The sequence below is a fragment of the Trachurus japonicus genome, chromosome 11 (genome assembly GCF_045865225.1).
Source record: "Trachurus japonicus isolate A0001 chromosome 11, Traja_1.0".
NCBI lineage: Eukaryota > Metazoa > Chordata > Actinopteri > Carangiformes > Carangidae > Trachurus > Trachurus japonicus.
Window position 1 is genome coordinate 7,025,564 of NC_140917.1, and position 19,803 is coordinate 7,045,366.

Sequence of the window (19,803 nt, forward strand, 5' to 3'; positions counted from 1 at the left end):
TTGTGTCTCTGCTGTCTCTGCTCTAAGTAATAATGATGATGAGGGTTGAAGGGGGTCCCCAACATTTTCTAGAAATTTTTACCAATTTTTCTAGAATTGTTCAACTTTTTTTATTTTTTGAGAATTCTTTTTTTAAAATTTGAACACTTTTTCTAGATTTTTTTTAAAACTTATTTTTTTTTTGAGAAATTTTACCCCTTTTTTTCTAGAATTTTTTTACTTTTTTGTTTGTTTGTGTGTTTTAACTTTTTTTTTTTTTTGAGAATTTTACCACTTCTTCCTAGAAATGTTTGAATGTTTTTGGAGAAATTGTACCACTTTTTTTCCCAGAAATGTCTCTATAATATTTCCAAAAATTCACGCCATTGGCCCTAATTTGAATGTACAAAACTTTATTCAGTCTCGGGACAAATATTTGTGTATGTATCTGGTGTTTGCTTAAAAATTTTGTCCAATGGGGGTCCGAGGTCTAATTTGTGTCAATTTAGGGGTCCTTGATGTAAAAAAGTTTGAGAACCACTGCAGTAGAGTATAGGTATAGGTAGTAGGTATAGAACAATTAAAACAATCAGCGGCAAAAGAAATAAAGATAAGGTAAGACCAAAAAGAAAAGACAAATCAATTGTGAAAGTGAAAAACAAACACTTCTATGATGAGTATTTTCAAATTTCCAGTTGCTTCATGTGTCACATCACTTTCTGTCATGCCGTAATTTATAAACACCTGTGCTGTATCTTCATAAGTCCATTACAAGTGATCAATAACAACAGTATTTGGCTGGTATAAAATTTTAGAGTTGTGCACTGTTATACGAGTATGATGTTAAGTTAAGTGCCGGGTGCTTCAGTTTTTAGTAATAAAAGGTTGATCCATTACCCAATCAACCATTGATAAAAGCGTCACCATTGATAAAGTCTGTGGTAGTTTATCAATAGACTGTGGACCAGATGTGTGTGTGGTGTTTACACAGCTGGAAGTTTCCAAGAGGAAGAGGACTTGTCTCCCTCACATGTGTTTCCACCAGGGGATTTAGGGTCTAAATTAAATTCTAGGACGATGATCTCTATACGCCCGAGAAAGAAAAGTCCCTTAACGCATCGCTCAAACAAACAGTCACTGTAACTGTTGGGATAAAGATATATAGATACTATACTATATTTATCCTCGTCTTCTTCCTCTTCTTTTCTCCGTTCCTCTGGCCCTGAAAGATGTTTCAGTTTTTAGTCAGTTCCTTCTTCCTCAGCTCTTCACCGCTGCCACTCGGGTCACTGCGTTCAGGGGGTCATGTGGCGTGTGAGGTCACCACAGAAATACCCTCGAAGGAAGTGATTGAACAGAAAGTGTTGCATTCGAGGTTCCTTATAATCATAATTCACACTTTTCAGCAGGAGACTGTGTTTCCTCCTGACAGCTGCAGCTTCATGACCAGTGTCACTCAAGATTGATTGACTGATTAATGGATTGATTGATTGGTTGTTAAAGAGATAGTTCACCCAAAATTCAAATTTCACTCATTATCTACTCACCCTCATGTCGACTAAGAGCTGGGAGAAGTTTCAGAGTCCTCCGTGCCTTCTCTGAGTTACAGCGGGGCTCCGTGCAGCACTGCATGTCCATATGACGGTTGCGAACGGAGCTCTCTTTTCTTCTCACTTTTGACGCCGGCGCAAATCACGCGAGATTTGGACGGACCAGGAAGAGGAGTGCTGGGAGCTTCCGATAAAAAAAGTTTAAAATACAGACTTATTTAATTTTTTTCGGAACAATTTCTCATGTTGGGGCTTCGGTACAAGAGGGACATTACAGACGAGCACTATGGAGGTATTTGGATGTTTTTTGGTGAGTCTTTTTGGACGAAGAAAAGTGAGGCCCATTCGCAACCGTCATATGGACATGCAGTGCTGCACGGAGCCCCGCTGTAACTCAGAGAAGGCACGGACGACTCTGAAACTTCTCCCAGCCCTTAGTCGACATGAGGGTGAGGAGATAAATGAGTGAGATTTGAATTTTGGGTGAACTATCCCTTTAAGATGATGGTAAAGGTTGGCGTAAGAGATCAAACTGTGGAGGTTTAATGTTGTGTTGCCTTCACATGTCAGGCTCTGTGCATGTAAACACTGATTTCCAGTCGTTTTCCCATTGTGGGTCCTTGTATCTGTGTCTGATTCTCCTTCGTCCGCTGCTGCCATCTAGTGGCAGAAAGTGATATCACTTCATTGTGATTCTCTTCTTTACACACTTGATTTTGATTATCCTCTTTACCGTGTCCAGTCCAGGTCCCAATAAAACACACTGAACTTCCTGTTGATGTTTCTAATGTGGGTCAGTAGAGGATGTGATGATTTGAAATTTTTGAGTAAAAGGGAACTGGGACTGACGAAACTGTTATTATGACCCTGTTATGTTTGTCCAGGGGCAACAAGACGCAACATAAGTGAACGGCAAGAGCAAAAAATTACCAAAACGGAACACACTTTTTCTTTTTTTTTCTTCCTTTTTTTTTTTTTTTAAAGGAAATAAACCAAGTGCAAAGAAAAGGAAGTGGATCTTCAGAGTGAGTTCCAGTCAAAATAAAAAACAAAACACACTCCGGAAAAGCAGCGAGCGGGTGCACCGACCCACCTGAGTAGGTCACATTCACATTTCACCAGGTTCAAAGTCAGGCCTTGTCCACATGGAAACAGAGATTTCCCACAAAACAGTCTTTTTCTTGTTCGTTTTGAAAAAAATCTGTGTGTGCGGTGCTGTAGGCTACGTAACACTGCCAGACATAAACACCAAAAACAGAGAAGATGAAGGAAAGTTACCCCGCTCTATTCAAATGTCCAACATTAGAAGTGGATTAAAATGTTGACTGATGATGATTTAACAGGTGCAATTCAGTAGTTGTTACATTATGTCCATAGACTGTCACATCTAGTGGTGGGGGGTATGACAAAAAACAAAACACTGTTTCTGCCTTGATGATATGGTGAAACGATAAAAAAAAAAAAAAAAAGTGTGGATGTGGATTCACTTAAAGGGATAGTTCACCCAAAATTCAAATTTCACTCATTATCTACTCACCCTCATGTCGACTAAGGGCTGGGAGAAGTTTCAGAGTCCTCCATGCCTTCTCTGAGTTACAGCGGGGCTCCGTGCAGCACTGCATGTCCATATGACGGTTGAGAACGGGGCTCACTTTTCTTCGTAACAAAAAGACACACCAAAAAACATCCAAATACCTCCATAGTGCTGTAGTCTGTAATGTTCCTCTTGTATTGAAGCCCCAACATGAGAAATTTTTCCGAAAAAAATTAAATAAGTCTATGTTTTAAGCTTGTTTGTAGCGGAAGCTCCCAGCACTGCTCTTCCTGGTCCGTCCAAATCTCGCGCGATTTGCGGAGCTTCCGCTACAAACAAGCTTAAAACATATACTTATTTAATTTTTCTGGATCCATACAGTAAGTACATATCAGTAAAAAACAGTTTCTTATGGTGTCATTAAAAAAGGTAAAAACTGTTGATATTCAACAATATTGTATAATTCAAATAAATTGTTTTATTTAAAGATTATGAAACTTAAAAAAAAATCATTTGACTTATGAAAGTTTGGTTTTTCCACAAACACTTTTATTTCACCATTTCTTTCTGCTGTTGCACAAACACAGTTCGTTCCTGCTCTGGCGTTTCCTGTTTTAAATATTGATTCCTCTTTCACAGCGAACACGCAGAGGTCTGGAGTCTGCAGCTGCTGCTCATCACCTCACAGGTAAGCCACAGGTGTTTATGGATATGTGTACAGATGAAAATCACTATTGATTATATTTATGTTGTGTTTGAGGAGGAACAGACTGATGTTGCTCAGGGAGAGTTTTTGTTTTGATGTCTCACTTGGATCAGCTGTGATTTTTGGCCTCAGAGCAAAAACAATATTTTCTCAGCAGCAATTTTTTTCCCGCTCCTTCAGTTGTTTGTGTTTTTGTTTTGTTTGATTTTTCATGTTGGATTTGGACGCTTCATCTTCATCCAGCTGAGATCATGGGTGTTGGTTTGACTTTGGTCACTTTGCTCGTCATTGTGACGCAAGGTTGGTGGTTTTACTACTTACTTCATCAGGTTTCTTGATGTGGAAGTAACAAATATCAGATTAACAGTGGTGAAAAAGGATTTAAAAGTAAAAGTACTTATATATTATACTATGAAAATACTCTGTCGCAAGTAAAATTAACAATCTGGTAACTGTTCCTCAAGTATTGATGGCATATTAAGTACAAAAATGTGTCCTATGGATCCTATAATATATAATATCATCAGATATCACTAAGCTAATGATTAGATTAATATGGTTTGATCTGCTGGTTATTTTCTTGTTAAATGATTCATTGTTTGCTTTGTGGATCAATAAATGAGGAAAAGCAAATCCTCATAACAAAGAGAAGTTGTGTTTTATGAAGCATAAATAACCCTCCTCTGTTGCTCACCCTGAGGATTCTCCAATTTTTCCCTGTTAAAAGGGTTTTCCATGGAGTTTTTATTTATTTATTGGTTTATTTGGGTGGGACAATGCACATTAATGGACATATAAAAACATGTAAATGTGCCGGATTGTAGCAGCTAGTGCTAGTTTCCATCCGGAGTCCCAAAACATAAAAACAGTACAGTGTCAGAACAACAACAACATAGTATTATAAAAAACGTAATGCAGACAACAACACACAACTTTAACGAAATAAAACATTGACATTTTGACAACACTTCCATTGGTAGGGAGATCATAGAGTTTCTGAGAGATAAAGTGCAAAAGTGCAAAGGTGCCGGGCCAAAGTGACAAGTGCTAAAGTGCAGGAGTGCATGGGTACCAAGTTGTATTGCACGGTGCCCTAAAGTGCACATCGGTTTAGAGTGCCAGATTGTATTGCACTATGCCCGTATACACAGTTGCACAAGCAGGAGTGTGTAGATATTGCAAAAGATGTGATACATAATTGTGATTATGCAAATACTACTAGAACCAAAAAAGACATACACTGAAATAACATTATGTACGACTATTTATGGGTAGATGTGAGGGTCTAAGGGCAGAGGATGTTGTTACGATGCCATGTAAAGCCCTTTGAGACAAATTGTTTGTTTAGACATGAATCTGTTGGCTATTCAAATAAAATGGCCTTGCCACGCCTAAATTCTGTCCATCTTGCATCTTGTACCTGTGCAGGTTTCTTCGGTAAAACCTGGGACTTGAAGCTGCCTCAGAGCATCGTGGGAATCAGTGGCTCGTGCATCACGATCCCGTGTCGCTTTGAGATCCCTGACAATCAGGAGGAAAACCTCCTGAACTGCTCAAACAGTGGGATGTGGAGGAGAGGACGTACGTCTGGTCCCATTGTCATAAATTCACGAAGTCCCACAAGTAACAAAATAACAGTAGGTTCTGACTGTCCTTGTTTATCTACTTGTTTTGTTTTCACATCCTGCATGCATGCATTTCAGCTGGTGACACCTAGTGGTAGTTTTGAGTAACAACAGCATAATTTTCTTGAATTTCAGTGTTTCTTCTCTGCATGTCTTTTTACTGTATTTTGTTTTTATTTAAAAAAAAAAAAAAAACATTATTCAGTTTTAATTTTTTTTTAATGTATATTATTACTTTTTTTCACCAAAGCTGTGCTGGCAAAAGATTTGTTGGCCCACCACTTCCACACACGTGGCCTCGGGTCCACAGGTTGAAAAACACTTAAATAGATTATAGATAGGATAGATTATTAAAGGATAATTTCAGTTTTTTACAACCTGGACCTTATTTCTAGCATAAAATACTATCATTTTACTCACCCAGACAACTTTGGTGTCATTTGGAGTTGTTTTGACGAAATTAGCCCCAGTGGAGCGGCGCGTAAATCCGTGTAATGCGAGAACACGGGGCACGCAATGCAGCCTCTAAATACTAACACATTATCCGCCGCAGAACTCGTTTGCTGGATGTTGATAATATGCCACCACGGGCTCGGAGGGGAATAGCACTAGTGTATCATAACAAAATATTGGTGAAATGAACAAGTTTTGCAGCGGATAATGTGTTATTTAGAGGCTGCATTGCGTGCCCCGTGTTCTCGCATTATACGGATATACGCGCCGCTCCACTGGGGCTAATTTCGTCAAAACAACTCCAAATGACACCAAAGTTGTCTGGGTGAGTAAAAGTATCATATTTTATGCTAGAAATAAAGTCCAGATTGTAAAAAACGGAAATGATCCTTTAATAGATTCTATTGATTTTCTCTAACCCTCTCGTAGGGAATCGTTGTCGGAGACCTGTTGAAGAAGAACTGCACCACAGTTTTATACACCTTCACAAAGGAATTCAGCGACACATACTTCTTCAGGCTGGAGTGTCCGAACGCACTCTTATACACGTTCGATAAAGGAGTCAACATCAGCACTCAGACAGGTATAAATGGATGAGATGATGAGGAGGGTGAGGAAGATGAAATGCTGTTTTTGTTTGTTTGTGTGTTTGGTGACAAATGAAAGAAGGTTTCGTCTTCGGCCTCATAGCTGTGTGGTTTCTTAAACGATTCATGTGTTCATGTTTCCAAGAGGATCAATCTAACTGACCTAACACCTGTGTGACCACATGACCTTTTCTCAAGCTGATTTTTTTTAACTGAATTAACCACAAATGTCACAAAACACCAGGTTGAAATTTTAACTTTGGTTTGTGATTGAATACTTACAACACTTGCACTTTATGTTAATTAACAATCATTTGAATAGCAGCCATGGTGGTCGTCTCCTTTACTCATTCCTGAATTTGAGTTTATTTTTATTTTATATGGACCCCCATTAGCTGTCACATAGGCGCTACTCTTCCTGGGGTCCGCATAATCCTATAACAAAAACACGACATACCACATACAGTACAGTATATTAGATGATATCAGTTATTTGATCCAAAAAGTCAAATTACAAAAATTTCCAAAAGCTTCTACTTCACCTCGCTACAGAGCGAAGATCAACAACAACGGTGACTTCCTTTTGTGCAGCTACCAAAGTAGTGAACGGTATTTTTATAGCAAACAACACTGTGCTTCCCTCTTTGATACAGTGGACCATGAAGTATTACTGCACAGATGATCTGATTCTGCTATTAGTTGGTTTTCTAACTATCTATCAGACAGGGCTCAATGTGTTAAAGTTGATGGTTGCTCCTCTGATACTCTGGCGGTCCACAAGGGGGCGCCACAAGGCTCAATATTGGGTCCTCTGCTGTTTACAATTTATATAAATGAATTGGGGGAAAATGTTGAAAATGCAAATTTCCATTTTTATACCGATGAAAACAGATTTTTTTTCTTTTTATCTCAAGCAATCTGCCTGGTAAAATAAAGGTAAAATAAAATAAAAAATGAAACAGACTTTTGGATAATATTCCATGAAGAATAGGGTTGTGATTTATGGACACAAGATCAAATGTGCCATTAAATAGTTGATGTCATTTTAAAACACCTACTAATGCAAAGATCCTGACATTAATGTGTCTCTTTGTTTACTTGTGCAGCCATCTTGCTGCTGTATCCAATGTATTCTGGGAAAATTCTCAAACTTTGTTATTGCGTCCTGAAAAATCTTTATTACCATGGGGTTAAATTTGTTATTTTGGGTTGAGTGACAGTCAAACAGTCAGTGGTGTTTACCGAGAGTGAAACGCCTCCATCTTTAACCACGGTCTGCTCCTCCTCCTCCTCCTCTGCAGCCGCGCCCCCTCCTGTGATCATCTCTGCGAGTCACTTTTCCGAGGGCGACCAGGTGAGGCTGCAGTGTTCGGCCTCGGCGCCCTGCAGCAGCCTGACCCCCTCCCTCACCTGGCTGCCCGAGGACAGCTCCAGACAGGAGCAGACAGAAGTGCTGCAGGTGACGTAGCATCACTCACTTATTCTAATTTATTCATTTATTCACACATAGGCCGTCCTTCTCGACTTCAATGAGTATTATCTAAAAGAAAAAGGCACAAATGTTAAATTTAAGTTTTAAAATGAGCAAAATGATAAAACAATAGCCATGTATTTGCCTGGGACACATTTGATAATGATAATTGAGCTTAATTTAACAGCAGGACAGTGTATGCGGCACTAAATCAAAAACAGATCATATGGTGTGTGTTTATTTATACAATAGATTTCCTGGCACCGAGAAATAGTGATACCTAATTTATATTTTCTTTTTAATATGATTAATCTATCATTGCTATTAGTTTTTACAAGATGAAACAAATATAGAAAACACATAATTTATACATATATTTATTTCATATATGCAGTTACAGTTTATTTTTCAGTTTTTGAGTATTTACATAAGATATGATTCTATTGTAAAGCCACTAGTTATAAACTCATATGTAGTATGTAGTAAGCTATATAAAAATATATATATATATATATATATATATATATATATATATATATAACAAGTACATTTGCATAATGAATCACAAAATTTATAATTATTTTCTATTGCTGCCCCATCCCCCTGGAACTCACTCCCCAAACCCATTCGTATCTGCACACACCTCCCAACATTCAAAACTCACCTTTTTATATTATTTTTGTGTGTTTTGTACTGTTTTATTGCTGTTTTTAACTGTATTTCACTCTGACTTCACTCTATTTCATGATTTTTTTAAGTGTAAAGTGTCTTTGAGCATTTGTAAAAGCGCTTACAAATAAAATTTACTATTATTATTATTAATATCAGCATACATGTTGAGTATTGTCAGACCTCTGTTCAATTTTTCTTCCATCAACGACTACATTATATCAATCATGTAACAACTAATGAGGTTTTTTCCCGTTTCCTTTGTGAGAGCAGAGTTCAGTTGGACAGATGACGATGACCTCCACGTTGACCTTCATGGCCTCGGCCGACCACCACAACCTGAGCCTCAGCTGCTCTGCGTCCTACCCGCTGTCAGCAGGGGGCGTCGCCGTGACGTCCACCGCGTCCCAGAGACTCAACGTCCTGTGTGAGTCTGTTTTCACCACAACAACAGACCAGTCTCACAGCGCCACAGTGGCCTCTAGTGGCGCACGGGATAACTGCACTTTACTGTACTCTGCAGAAAAAAACTGAAACAGTGGCATCATGCAAAGGTTTGGGCACCCCGGGTCAAAATGTCTGTTAATGTGAAGATGAAATGATCTCCAAAAGGCATAAAGTTGCAGATAACACATTCCCTTTGCATCTTCAACAATATAGTATGTATTTATTTTCATCTTTTACATTTTCAAAAGGACAGGAAACTATCACAGTGTGTAAATTGTAAATATGCTTGTTTCCCATTTTTATTCTAAAACATTAATAATACACTGATATTGCTTCAAATTTTGCAAAAGAGTGTTTCATGTTTAACTTCATGCCTTTTGGAGATGATTTCATCTTCTCCCACCTGCTGAACTGTTCACATTTTCAGAAATGTTGACCTGGGGTGCCCAAACTTTTGCATGTCACTATTGGGGTGAAATTCAAGTATGAGAGAGAGAGGGAAACTTTATAATGACGTAGAATATGAGGTTTATGAGTTATTTACTTAACAGTGTTCAGACCAGTGTTTCCCAACCTGCAGAGGCTTAACAACAACTATGATGCATTAAATATGTATAGTATTTTTATGTTGCACTTACACATGTGTTACTACACAGATTAAGACACAATGACCCTTAAAAACACAACACACAGTCTCTTACAGTAAACCAGTGTGTGTGTGTGTGTGTGTGTGTGTGGCTGGGACACGTTCCAGCTGTTTAATGAGTCGTTTAAAAACTCTGTGACTTTCCCTCTAAACTTATCTGGAGGTTTCCTTTAAATAATTAGGCCAAAAAATGCCCCAAATTTCACAAGCCATTTCACAAGAAAAGAGGGAAAACAAAACTGTGTCACAGTCATAGTTTTGTTTTTGCTTTTTTTCCCATTAAACATCCCATCACAACCACAAATACATCCTGTGGCCCTTTAAAGACAGGAAGTCACAGTGTACGATGGATAAGGTTGTTGAGCCTTCGTCTTGGGTTTGCTTTCTCTACCATCTCTTGTGTTAGGGTCGGTTTTGACCCGTGTCTTATATCAGCTGTAAAAGCAATTATTTATCAACCCATTTGTTTCTCATCTCTTGGTTATGTTGTTAGGCTTCCTTATCCATGAAAAAGTTGGTTTTGCACTTATGATTATTGTTCTTATCGTTATAACCGTGTCAAAACAGACCCTAACAACACAAATTTCATAATTTGAAGTTTTATTTTGTTTTAATAGACGTTCCTGACAAAGTCAAAAAGCAATAAACAAATTTATGTGGTACTTTTATGCATTAAAACCTAAAAACTTGTCAGTGGCGACCCTAACACAAGAAGAAGGTTAAAGAAGCTCCACTGGGACCTGGTACAACAGAAAACACATCAGTGTTTTCCATCATCTAATAACATATAATTATAGGCTACATTAATATATTTTCGTAAAGAGCCTTGAGATAACTTTGTTGTGAGTACATAATCTGACTTAATTTGTTGATTTGAACTTTGAGATGTTGTAAAATGTTTATTGAAATATCAAAGAATCAAAAACATCCTGCCACAGATAACATAATTATTAAAGCAACTACAACAAACTTTTATCTGGATATGCAAAAGTCAGCACGGCAACAAATGAGGCCATGGGTGTGAAGATAAGCTATTTCTTAATAGTGTAACTCTTAACCTTAGGGAGGCAGTGGTGAGGATGTTCCACCGGACGAAACAATCTACAGCACTCGCTGCACGCACAAGCCAGATAAGCATCTTTTACGACAATACGCACTAGAGCTCATGGGAAAGGCAGTCTTCATTCTAGCAAAACACTACCGGTTTTGTCCACAGGGGTCGCCAAAATCAACACAAAATGAAAGTTCTTTGTAGATGCTTTAATCTTATTTAATATACTATATAATCTCTAATCACCATCACTTTCCTGCAAATTGCTAATTAAGTTAATTAAACCCTGAGATGGGAAAATCACCTGTTGTTTCATTAAGACCATATTCAATTATTAGATTAGAGTGAGTGGGAAACAGTCAAAGAAAGATTGTATTATATAACAGATTAATATTGCAGTTGTGCATTAGTGAAACTTTGTTGTGATAGAATTGAAACTTTTTAAATATATTCTTAAAGTAAACACATCCTCTCAAAACACATGTAACAAGAGACATTTATGTGCTTTTTTCTTTTCATTCTTGTTCAATAACAAACTGAAGATACTGATGACTGATGATGATCAGTCACCAATTCACACATTAATGACACATTTGACAAGTTCCTCCCTCTCCTTCCTGTCTTCCTTCCTTCGTGTCTTCGCTCTGACTGTGACTTATTGTCTATTAGGTTGATTTATTGTCTATTAAGTTGATGAGTGTGTTGAACATGGTATGACACACAGACAGAAGAAAATATAGTCCGACGTGTTTGAACACGGCCGCTCAGAGTGACGAGACCTCAGGGGGGGATTTTTTGTTTTGTGTCTTTTTTTGCAGAGTTGGACGTATTTTCTTTTCCCTGTCAGAGTTTGAGGAGCTGAACTTGTCTCAACTTGGTGTTGAAGTGAAGCGTTCAGCCACAGGCACAACACCGGCTGTGTGTGTGTGTGTGTAAGTCACACCTGTGTAGAAGAAATGATTTTGCAGCACAGGTTTTTAAATGATTCTGAAAGTCACAACTGGTAATTTATGGTTCGTGACCTGTAACAGGTGATAAACTGACTCTGGCTTTTCATAAACAACAGCAGTGGCTCAGGCGGTAGAGCGGGTCGTCCAATAATCAGAGGGTTGGAGGTTCGAATCCCGCTCTCTCCCAGTCTCTGTCGTAGTGTCCTTGGGCAAGACACCTAACCCAACTTGCCTCGTGTGAATGCGTATGAATGATCATGGTGGTGGTCGGAGGGGCCGTTTGGCGCGAAATGGCAGCCACGCTTCCGTCAGTCTGCCCCGGGGCAGCTGTGGCTACACACGTAGTTTACCACCACCGGTGTGAATGTGGTATGAATGAATAATGGTTGCTGTACGCGCTTTGGGTATTGGGTAACAATAGAAAAGCGCTATATAAATGTAATCCATTATTATTATTATTATAATTACCTAGAATAAAGACTGCAGACCTTCATTAATACCAGCATGCACCAGAGAAAAAATTTCTCCTCATGAACTGTCACTCCTTGGTGCAAATCAGAACCTGGTGGTGGGCTTTTATTGTTTGTTTGTTTGTTTGTTTGTTTGATTGATTGTTTTATTTTTAAACTGTGGACCATCAGTGAAGCCCACGACAAATTTCCCTATGGGGACAATTAAAGTATATTGAATTGAATTGAACTGAATTGAATTGAATTGGATCCAGTTGTCCTGTCTGATGTGTCTGTGGCTCCTCCTGCACAGTGGTGGACAGTAACAGAGTAAATTTACTTGAGTAGCCTACTGTACTTAAGTACATATTCAGAAGATTTGTAATTTACTTGAGTATTAGATTTCTTTGGTACTTATTACTCTTACTTGAATACATTTCCAAGACAAATATTTTTACTTTTATTCGAGTTAATTTCTAGGAAGGCTGAAAAGTACTCGTTACTTTCAGGTCTGCTCTTTTTTTTTCTTCTTTTTTCTAAAATCCTATTGGACACAAGCTGTGTTTGTCAGAGAAGGAAACCCTGACCCCTAAAAGCAGCACATCAGCTGGTTTCAAAGAGTTAATTCTCAGAAACAAGAGTTAAAAGGTCCTTAAATTAATTTAGAAAAAAATATAGTAATTCATTGATGTGAAAAATAAGAAACTTACTCTTACTCTTACTTTTACTTAAAGTAAATTTAAAAGCATGTACTTTTGGATACTTAAGTACCTTTAAAAGCAAGTACTTTTTTACTCTTACTCGAGTAACATGTCGACTGAGCTACTTTTACTTGTAACAGAGTAAATTTTGACCAGTAGTATTTGTACTCTTACTCAAGTACTGGGGTTGAGTACTCTGTCCATCTCTGCTCCTGCAGATGCTCCGAGATTCACCGTGGCCGAACTCAGCCCGTCTGGTCCGGTTTCTGAGGGAACCACGGTGACATTCACATGTTTGAGTGACGCCAACCCTCCTGTGAGCCGCTACAGCTGGTACAGAGACAACGGCATGGCGGTGAGAGACCGTCGTTTATTTGTCAAGTTACTTATTGTTTACGGTGTCTCACTGATTTTGCTTGACTTTGCTTTTTTTTTAAATAAAATAAATCTTCATCATAGCTCCATACCGTGGCAGAGGGAGAGACTCTGGTGCTGCAAATGAAGCTGGAGGACAGTGGGACGTATCTGTGTGAAGCTCAATCATTGAGGGGCTATCAGAGATCCAGATCAGTGGCTCTGGAGGTCAGCCCCACCAAAGGTAAACTTAAACCTTCATATAGTACATGTCTTCATGTATAAAGGTAGATGTTTGTGTTAAAGCTCCATACAGTATAAAGGTAGATGTTTGTGTTAAAGGTCTATACAGTATTTATGTAGATGTCCATGTGTAGTGTGATTATAAAGCAGCTCTAGGTTCTATATTAATACTGTGAAAGTATCAAAGCCTCAGTCCACAGGGAAATGCACACAGCCTGTATTCAGAAACTGAGTCTTAAAACCAGCCGTCAGGACTTCCTGTCACTTTGTGATGTCACAACAAAGCAGTCGCACTAATGCCCGCCTCCTCACCACCTCCATCAATTTGCAGAATTTGGTTTCTCTGAATGTTTTATTCTGAAATCTGCTCTATTTTTATTGGATCAGTCAGAAAACAGCCAGCCAATCAGAAGAGAGTCTCAGGGCCTCCTCTTCTCTGATTGGCTGACACCAACTTGTTACTAGAGCTCCAGAGAGAAGCTGAGAGAGGAGATAGACAACTACACTGAGATGGTTTTTATAGCTACAATCAGACCTTTAAATCTGCAGCTTCTCTACGTGATCCGTCTCTGAATTGTGCAACCGTTGGTGGACACCTCGTGGATTCAGAAACAGTCGGTTAATCTGATTCATTCACTGCCTGATGTTAAGAGAAAAAAAGCACAGTAGATACGGAGTCAAGACTCGACAGGGCGTTGCACAACAGACTTTGTGTCTCTAGACTCTGTTCTGTTTATGATGAGGCAACAGAGTGGGGCGACGTGACTGAAGTGCTCACTCCATTATGGTCACCGCTGTTGTCGTCACTGCATTCAGTGTGATTTATGCTCCTATATAATATAAAAAAAGAAAAATATAGAGTCCACACACTAGAATAAGCTCCTGGATATTTATTTGCGACGTTTCGGGCCATCAGATGTCACGTTTAGTTTTAGTTTAGTGTGTTTATTTCAGTCTTATAAAAACAAGTACAATAGACAAATATAAAAGTATAGATACAAAACGAAACAAAACAAAACAAAAACACAACAAATGCACTTTGACCGAAAAGGTGTATAGGCTGAAGCATCAGCTTATTTTGCCTATACCCTTCTTAAATTAACATCTTCCGTCCACTCATTTTATGAGCACACTGGTATTTATAATTCAGTTTTATATTTATTAATAATATTATTTTTAAATAAGTTTCTGAATCTGTTAAGTGTGTTACTGTAGCCTACAGAGTTTGATTTCTAATTATAGGTTATTCCATTGATTGACTCCTTTAATTGATATACATCTTTGTTTCACATTTGTTCGTACCTTTGCTATTGTATACACATAAGCCCCTCTTAGTTCATATCTACTGGTTCGAGTCTGAAACACACGGTGGCCCTGAGGGGTCAGGACGCTGCAAACTCCAAAACACAACACAACACATTAAAGTGAAATTCCGGCGTAAGTGTAAACCATGGTCAAACATACCGTAACACCGAGTTAGACCCCCCCTCGAGAGATCAATTTGCCCGACCGCTACATTCACGAGATCCACCAACTTCAGCAAATACCGCAATATCGCCACACACGGCGCTCTTAGGATCCACTGTCTGACCGCAACCAAAACGCCACCATTTGCCCAAAATAATGCTCAGAACTGCACCAAATGTCATCAATAGTACACACAGGGTCCCAGCACGTAGTACGAGTTGTCAAACATCTGCTAGCTTTGCCTGTTTTCTTTAGCAAGGAGATGCAACTCAACTCACCTACTTCTCCTCCTGGAGCCGCTCGTTCGTGAGGAAGCCCTGACGAGTCGATCACCGAGTGCACCGGAGTTCCGCAGCTCTTAAAAATGCTCATTTGCGCCTATATCGTGGCCAGCACTCGATAATAATAGTTATAAAGTGATATGCAAGATAAAAAAAAAAAAACTCTGATTGTATTTCCATGAGGTAATTGTTGATTGAGCTGCGGAACTCCGGTGCACTCGGTGATCGACTCGTCAGGGCTTCCTCACCAACGAGCGGCTCCCGGAGGAGAAGTAGGTGAGTTGAGTTGCATCTCCTTGCTAAAGAAAACAGGCAAAGCTAGCAGATGTTTGACAACTCGTACTACGTGCTGGGACCCTGTGTGTACTATTGATGACATTTGGTGCAGTTCTGAACATTATTTTGGGCAAATGGTGGCGTTTTGGTTGCGGTCAGACAGTGGATCCGGAGAGCGCCGTGTGTGGCGATATTGCGGTATTTGCTGAAGTTGGTGGATCTCGTGAATGTAGCGGTCGGGCAAATTGATCTCTCGAGGGGGGGTCTAACTCGGTGTTACGGTGTGTTTGACCATGGTTTACACTTACGCCGGAATTTCACTTTAAGGAAAAACACGCTTCAAATCCCACAACACAACACATTAAGAAAAAACGCGCAGCAAATGTCACAACACAACAGAAAATGTTTTCTGCGCGTTTTTCTTAATGTGTTGTGTTGTGGAGTTTGCAGCGTCCTGACCCCTCAGGGCCACCGTAGAAACATCCTCTGGACACCGTCTGGAAGCATATTATTATTTACTTTATACATAATTTGAGCACTTCACTCCTCATTGTGGTCCAACACCTAATTGTAATTGTTTGTAGGAGGATGTACAAGCCTTTTAATTGTCTCAAATTTTAATATAAAAATGTGACACAAAGCTGGATAAAGAAGTGAACAGCAACACTGAGGGGGGGGGGTTATGACGCTATGAGAAGCAGTTGGCTGAAAAAGACTTATAAATTTCAGAATATTTATCTGAGACACAAACTTAAAACACCCTCTGGCCTGGGGGTCGTGTTCACACCCAGCAGTGTCCAGCAGCCTCACACACAGACACCGTCATACAAACGTCAGAAACAACCAACCAGGGAGCATCATGAAGACAAAACTGCGCACAAAGGAAACAAGCTCTTCAAACGCCATTTGTCACTTTGTGCGGAAAAATGCAAACATGTCAAATTGTAAGAAAAGTGGTTGTGTAAATTGATTGTGTAATAACTAGTCTGTCACTGTGTGTTCTTCTTTGGGGGATGAAATTTGACCTGTTGTGTGTTTTTATTGTGTTTCAGGCTTGAGGATTGAAGACTCGGTGTTGATTCCCTACGTTCTGTGTGGAGCGGTGTTCCTCCTCTTCGTCCTGACCGTCACTGTCGACCTGTACAAGTATAAAAGGTAAAAAAAATAAATAAATAAATACGTTTTTCTGAATCATGACAGTGCAGTTTTTTCTTCCTCAACTTCTTGTTCTTGAAAATCCTCACCAGTTCCTTCCTGTGGGTTTTGTCTAATCCTTCTCCTCTGTTTTTTTTTTGTTTTTTTTCTGCTGTCAAGTCTTTCCAGGCGGCTGAAGGTGAGAGGAATTTTTTCTTTCTTTCTCTTCTGTTCAAACAGAGAAAGTGACAGACACCAGACGTTAACACACTCGATCTGATAAGTCGCCTCTGACATCCTCGACACGTCACCGTCCAGTCAGAGCAATCGTCTCGCCGACGTTCGCCGTGTCTTCAGCGCTTCATTTCAGCAGGAAATCTGGATGACTAATGGACGAGTGATACGTCATTTTGCCTTTTAGAGAGAGTCGTCTCTCCTCTGCTGCGTTCGCTAGATAAACAATCTTGATCTGACTTAGGAGGAGAAATTGGCAGCGTCTTAAAAACTGATGGTTGGAGCGACGCCAGTTTTCCTCATAATGGGGAGTCTCATTTCCAGTTAGTTTTGATGATTAGAAAATTATATCTGTGACAGAATAATCTGAACCCTGAGGCCAAATAGCCTATCCAGAGTCCAGCTCCATTATAACACTTAGATTCAACTTAAAGGGATAGTTCAACATTTTTGGCAAATTGGCCCATTGCCATAATCCCTATAGTTATAGCAGTAGGTTTGTTACCTTTATTTGTCAGTGCAAGCTATTTTTTGAATGGCGGAGCAGAGCCGTGAGCTGCTCAGAGCTACACTACGGAGGCTAATGGGATTTCTTGGTTTCCCTCATCAAACTCATCAAATACACAATCCAACAACTCCAAAACGCTCTACTGGACAAGTTGTGACCTGCACATTCACCACGCTATGAGATAATAACACAACGTTACCAGACAGAGTTGTTTTAGAGGTAAATGCAGAGACTGCTTGCTGAAAAACTGTCCCCGTGGTGAATGTGCAGGTCACAACTTGTCCACCAGAGCGTTTTGGAGTTGTTGGATTGTGTATTTGATGAGTTTGATGAGGGAAACCAAGAAATCCCATTAGCCTCCGTAGCGTAGCTCTGAGCAGCTCACGGCTCTGCTCCACCGTTCTAGAAATAGCTTGCACCGACAATTAAAGGTAACGGACCTACTGCTAAGACTATAGGGATTATGGCAATGGGCCAATTTGCCAAAATGTTGAACTATCCCTTTAAAGACCCACTCCCGTGAAAATCGTGTTTTCTGAGCTTTTCACATGTTCCTGTGGCATTTTTCTTGTGTTAGAGCACTTATCAGCAGAGAAGGAAGTGCAAAATTGCATTTCAGAGTTTTTCTGCCTTCAAACTGCTGTGAACCAATGGCAGACGCGAACTGGCAGTTTCAGGAAGACTGGAGTTGAGGGTGTCACAGCTCCAGGGGAGGGCACTAGTGCTACAAGCTCCCGCCCCGCTCTGCATCTGGCTCAGAGGTGAAAGCCTTCACAGCTCGGTGTAGCTGTCTAGGTATAATAGGTATAGCTCACCTGGTAGAGCAGCTTGCACCATGAGCAAGGACTGTGTTCCAGTCTGGGATCGAATCCCAGTGTGGAATTTTACGCTAAACGCGCTGAATCTGTAATTGTACAATGTCCAGCTGTCAGCAAGCGGGGGGGTGGGGTGCGAGGAGGTGGCTGGGCGGGTGCAGAGCAGCGCAGTCTCCGCCCACCCCCCAGAGGTACATTGCTAATGTGCATGGCTAATGAGCTGGTTTTAAAATGGCCGAAAAGGGTCGCGGGAGTGGGACTTTAAAGCTTCAACTATTTTGTTGTAGACACTGTTTTATTTCACACTCCAGGTTGTATTTGTTGCTCAGTTCCAGCTCACTGCCTTGTGATTAATAATCACATTTCATTTCCTTCTCATTTTCTCAGGAGTTGGAGCTGAAGGCAGAAAACGCCTACACTGACCTGAGGAAAGTCAGCGTCAAGTCTGAATACGAACAAATCCAGGTATCTGAGAATGAATCACATTCATCTATTCCTTTTCTTTTGTCTGGGTTTGTAGTTTGAATTCATATTTTTGTTATTTGTCTTTTATCTGCACAAGTTTCAACAGCAGAAAACGAAGAAGGCCACTGAAGATTCACACTACATGAACCGTGCCTCAATGAATGAATAAACATTACAGTGGTTTAGTATATTATATACTGTATGTTAAATGGCTTCTCCTCTGTGCTCTTTATCTGCTGGTTTGAAGCTCTGTCAGTCTGTTTTGTTATTCACCACCACAATATGTTTGAAAATTGTTTGATGTTGAAACTAAAGTTCAGCTTCTTAATTCTGAATCAATGTGATTGATTTATAATTCATCAAGAGTACGAAACTATTAAAGATGTTCAGCTCCATATTCATATCTTCTCCTGTTTTTTTATTTTGTGTTGATCCATAAGAAGAGTAGTTTTCGTTCTCCTCTTCAACTTTTTCCTGGAGTTTTGGTAACAGCAGGTGGGTGTCAGCCAATCAGAAGAGAGGAGGCTCCAAGCCTCTCTTCTGATTGGCTGGCTGTTTTCTAAAGTGATCCAATTGAAAAACAGAGCAGATTTCAGAATAAAACACTCAGAGAAACCAAATCCTGCAAAGTATTGGATGGTGGGTCCAGGTGGTGGTGGGCGGTTGGGTTATCTCTGTAACCCAATTTCTGAGTTACTGGTGTTGAGTTAAATTTTTGGGTTATTTTTCCAGGGTGTAACCCATTTTCAGGGTTATAAGGCTATCCATTTAACCCAATTCCTGGGTTGTTCAAGTAATTGGGTTATTTTTCAGTGAGTAACCCATTTGTTGGGTTAAGGGTTGGGTAATTCTGTGACGTAACCGGCCGGTTCATTTGAACAATGCTGTCTCCACCCACCACCACAGCTACCTTTGAAGATCCGTTATTTACTTTTTTTTTATGTGACGGCCGGAGCGCTATCACAACTGGAAAGCTGCTCTGTTGGAGACAAACCCTCACGCTCCATCATATTGCCCCCAGCCGAAGAGACATGGGTTAATTTTATTTGCCCCAGCTTCAGTCGGCAAAGTCTGACTGCTTCAGCTACAAGGGTCCATGCACCGCTGGACTGGACTTTCTCAGGCTGGATCGATACCAACTCTCCGAGGCAAAGCTACAGATAAACTGTAAGTATTTTAAAATGAGTATATTTGTGTTACTTTGGCCT

At 39.8% G+C, this 19,803-nt stretch overlaps 1 protein-coding gene across 3 annotated transcripts; it reads left to right on the forward strand.

Moving 5' to 3' along the window:
* Positions 1-3,647: 3,647 nt before the first annotated feature.
* LOC146978095 (myelin-associated glycoprotein) lies at positions 3,648-18,951 on the forward strand. 3 transcript variants are annotated; one of them, XM_085790318.1, is made up of 12 exons: positions 3,648-3,751; positions 4,013-4,069; positions 5,198-5,406; positions 6,277-6,430; positions 7,736-7,893; positions 8,848-9,001; positions 13,037-13,173; positions 13,278-13,416; positions 16,492-16,594; positions 16,754-16,772; positions 18,518-18,595; positions 18,693-18,951. In XM_085790318.1, the coding sequence occupies exons 2-12, from the start codon at positions 4,021-4,023 to the stop codon at positions 18,762-18,764; spliced, it is 1,272 nt and encodes a 423-aa protein (XP_085646444.1). In that variant the 5' UTR covers positions 3,648-3,751; positions 4,013-4,020; the 3' UTR covers positions 18,765-18,951. The 3 variants fall into 3 exon arrangements, with proteins under 3 accessions (XP_085646444.1, XP_085646446.1, XP_085646445.1); XM_085790320.1 differs by having other exon boundaries at positions 3,656-3,751; positions 3,950-4,069; XM_085790319.1 differs by lacking the exon at positions 3,648-3,751 and having other exon boundaries at positions 3,826-4,069.
* Positions 18,952-19,803: the final 852 nt, after the last annotated feature.

Coding starts and splice junctions, on each gene's coding strand:
- LOC146978095 (XM_085790318.1), top strand. CDS start 4,021: ATGGGTGTTGGTTTGACTTTGGTCACTTTGCTCGTCATTGTGACGCAA. Junction 5,407..6,276: donor CCACAAGTAACAAAATAACA/GTAGGTTCTGAC, acceptor ACCCTCTCGTAG/GGAATCGTTGTCGGAGACCT. Junction 9,002..13,036: donor CCAGAGACTCAACGTCCTGT/GTGAGTCTGTTT, acceptor CTGCTCCTGCAG/ATGCTCCGAGATTCACCGTG.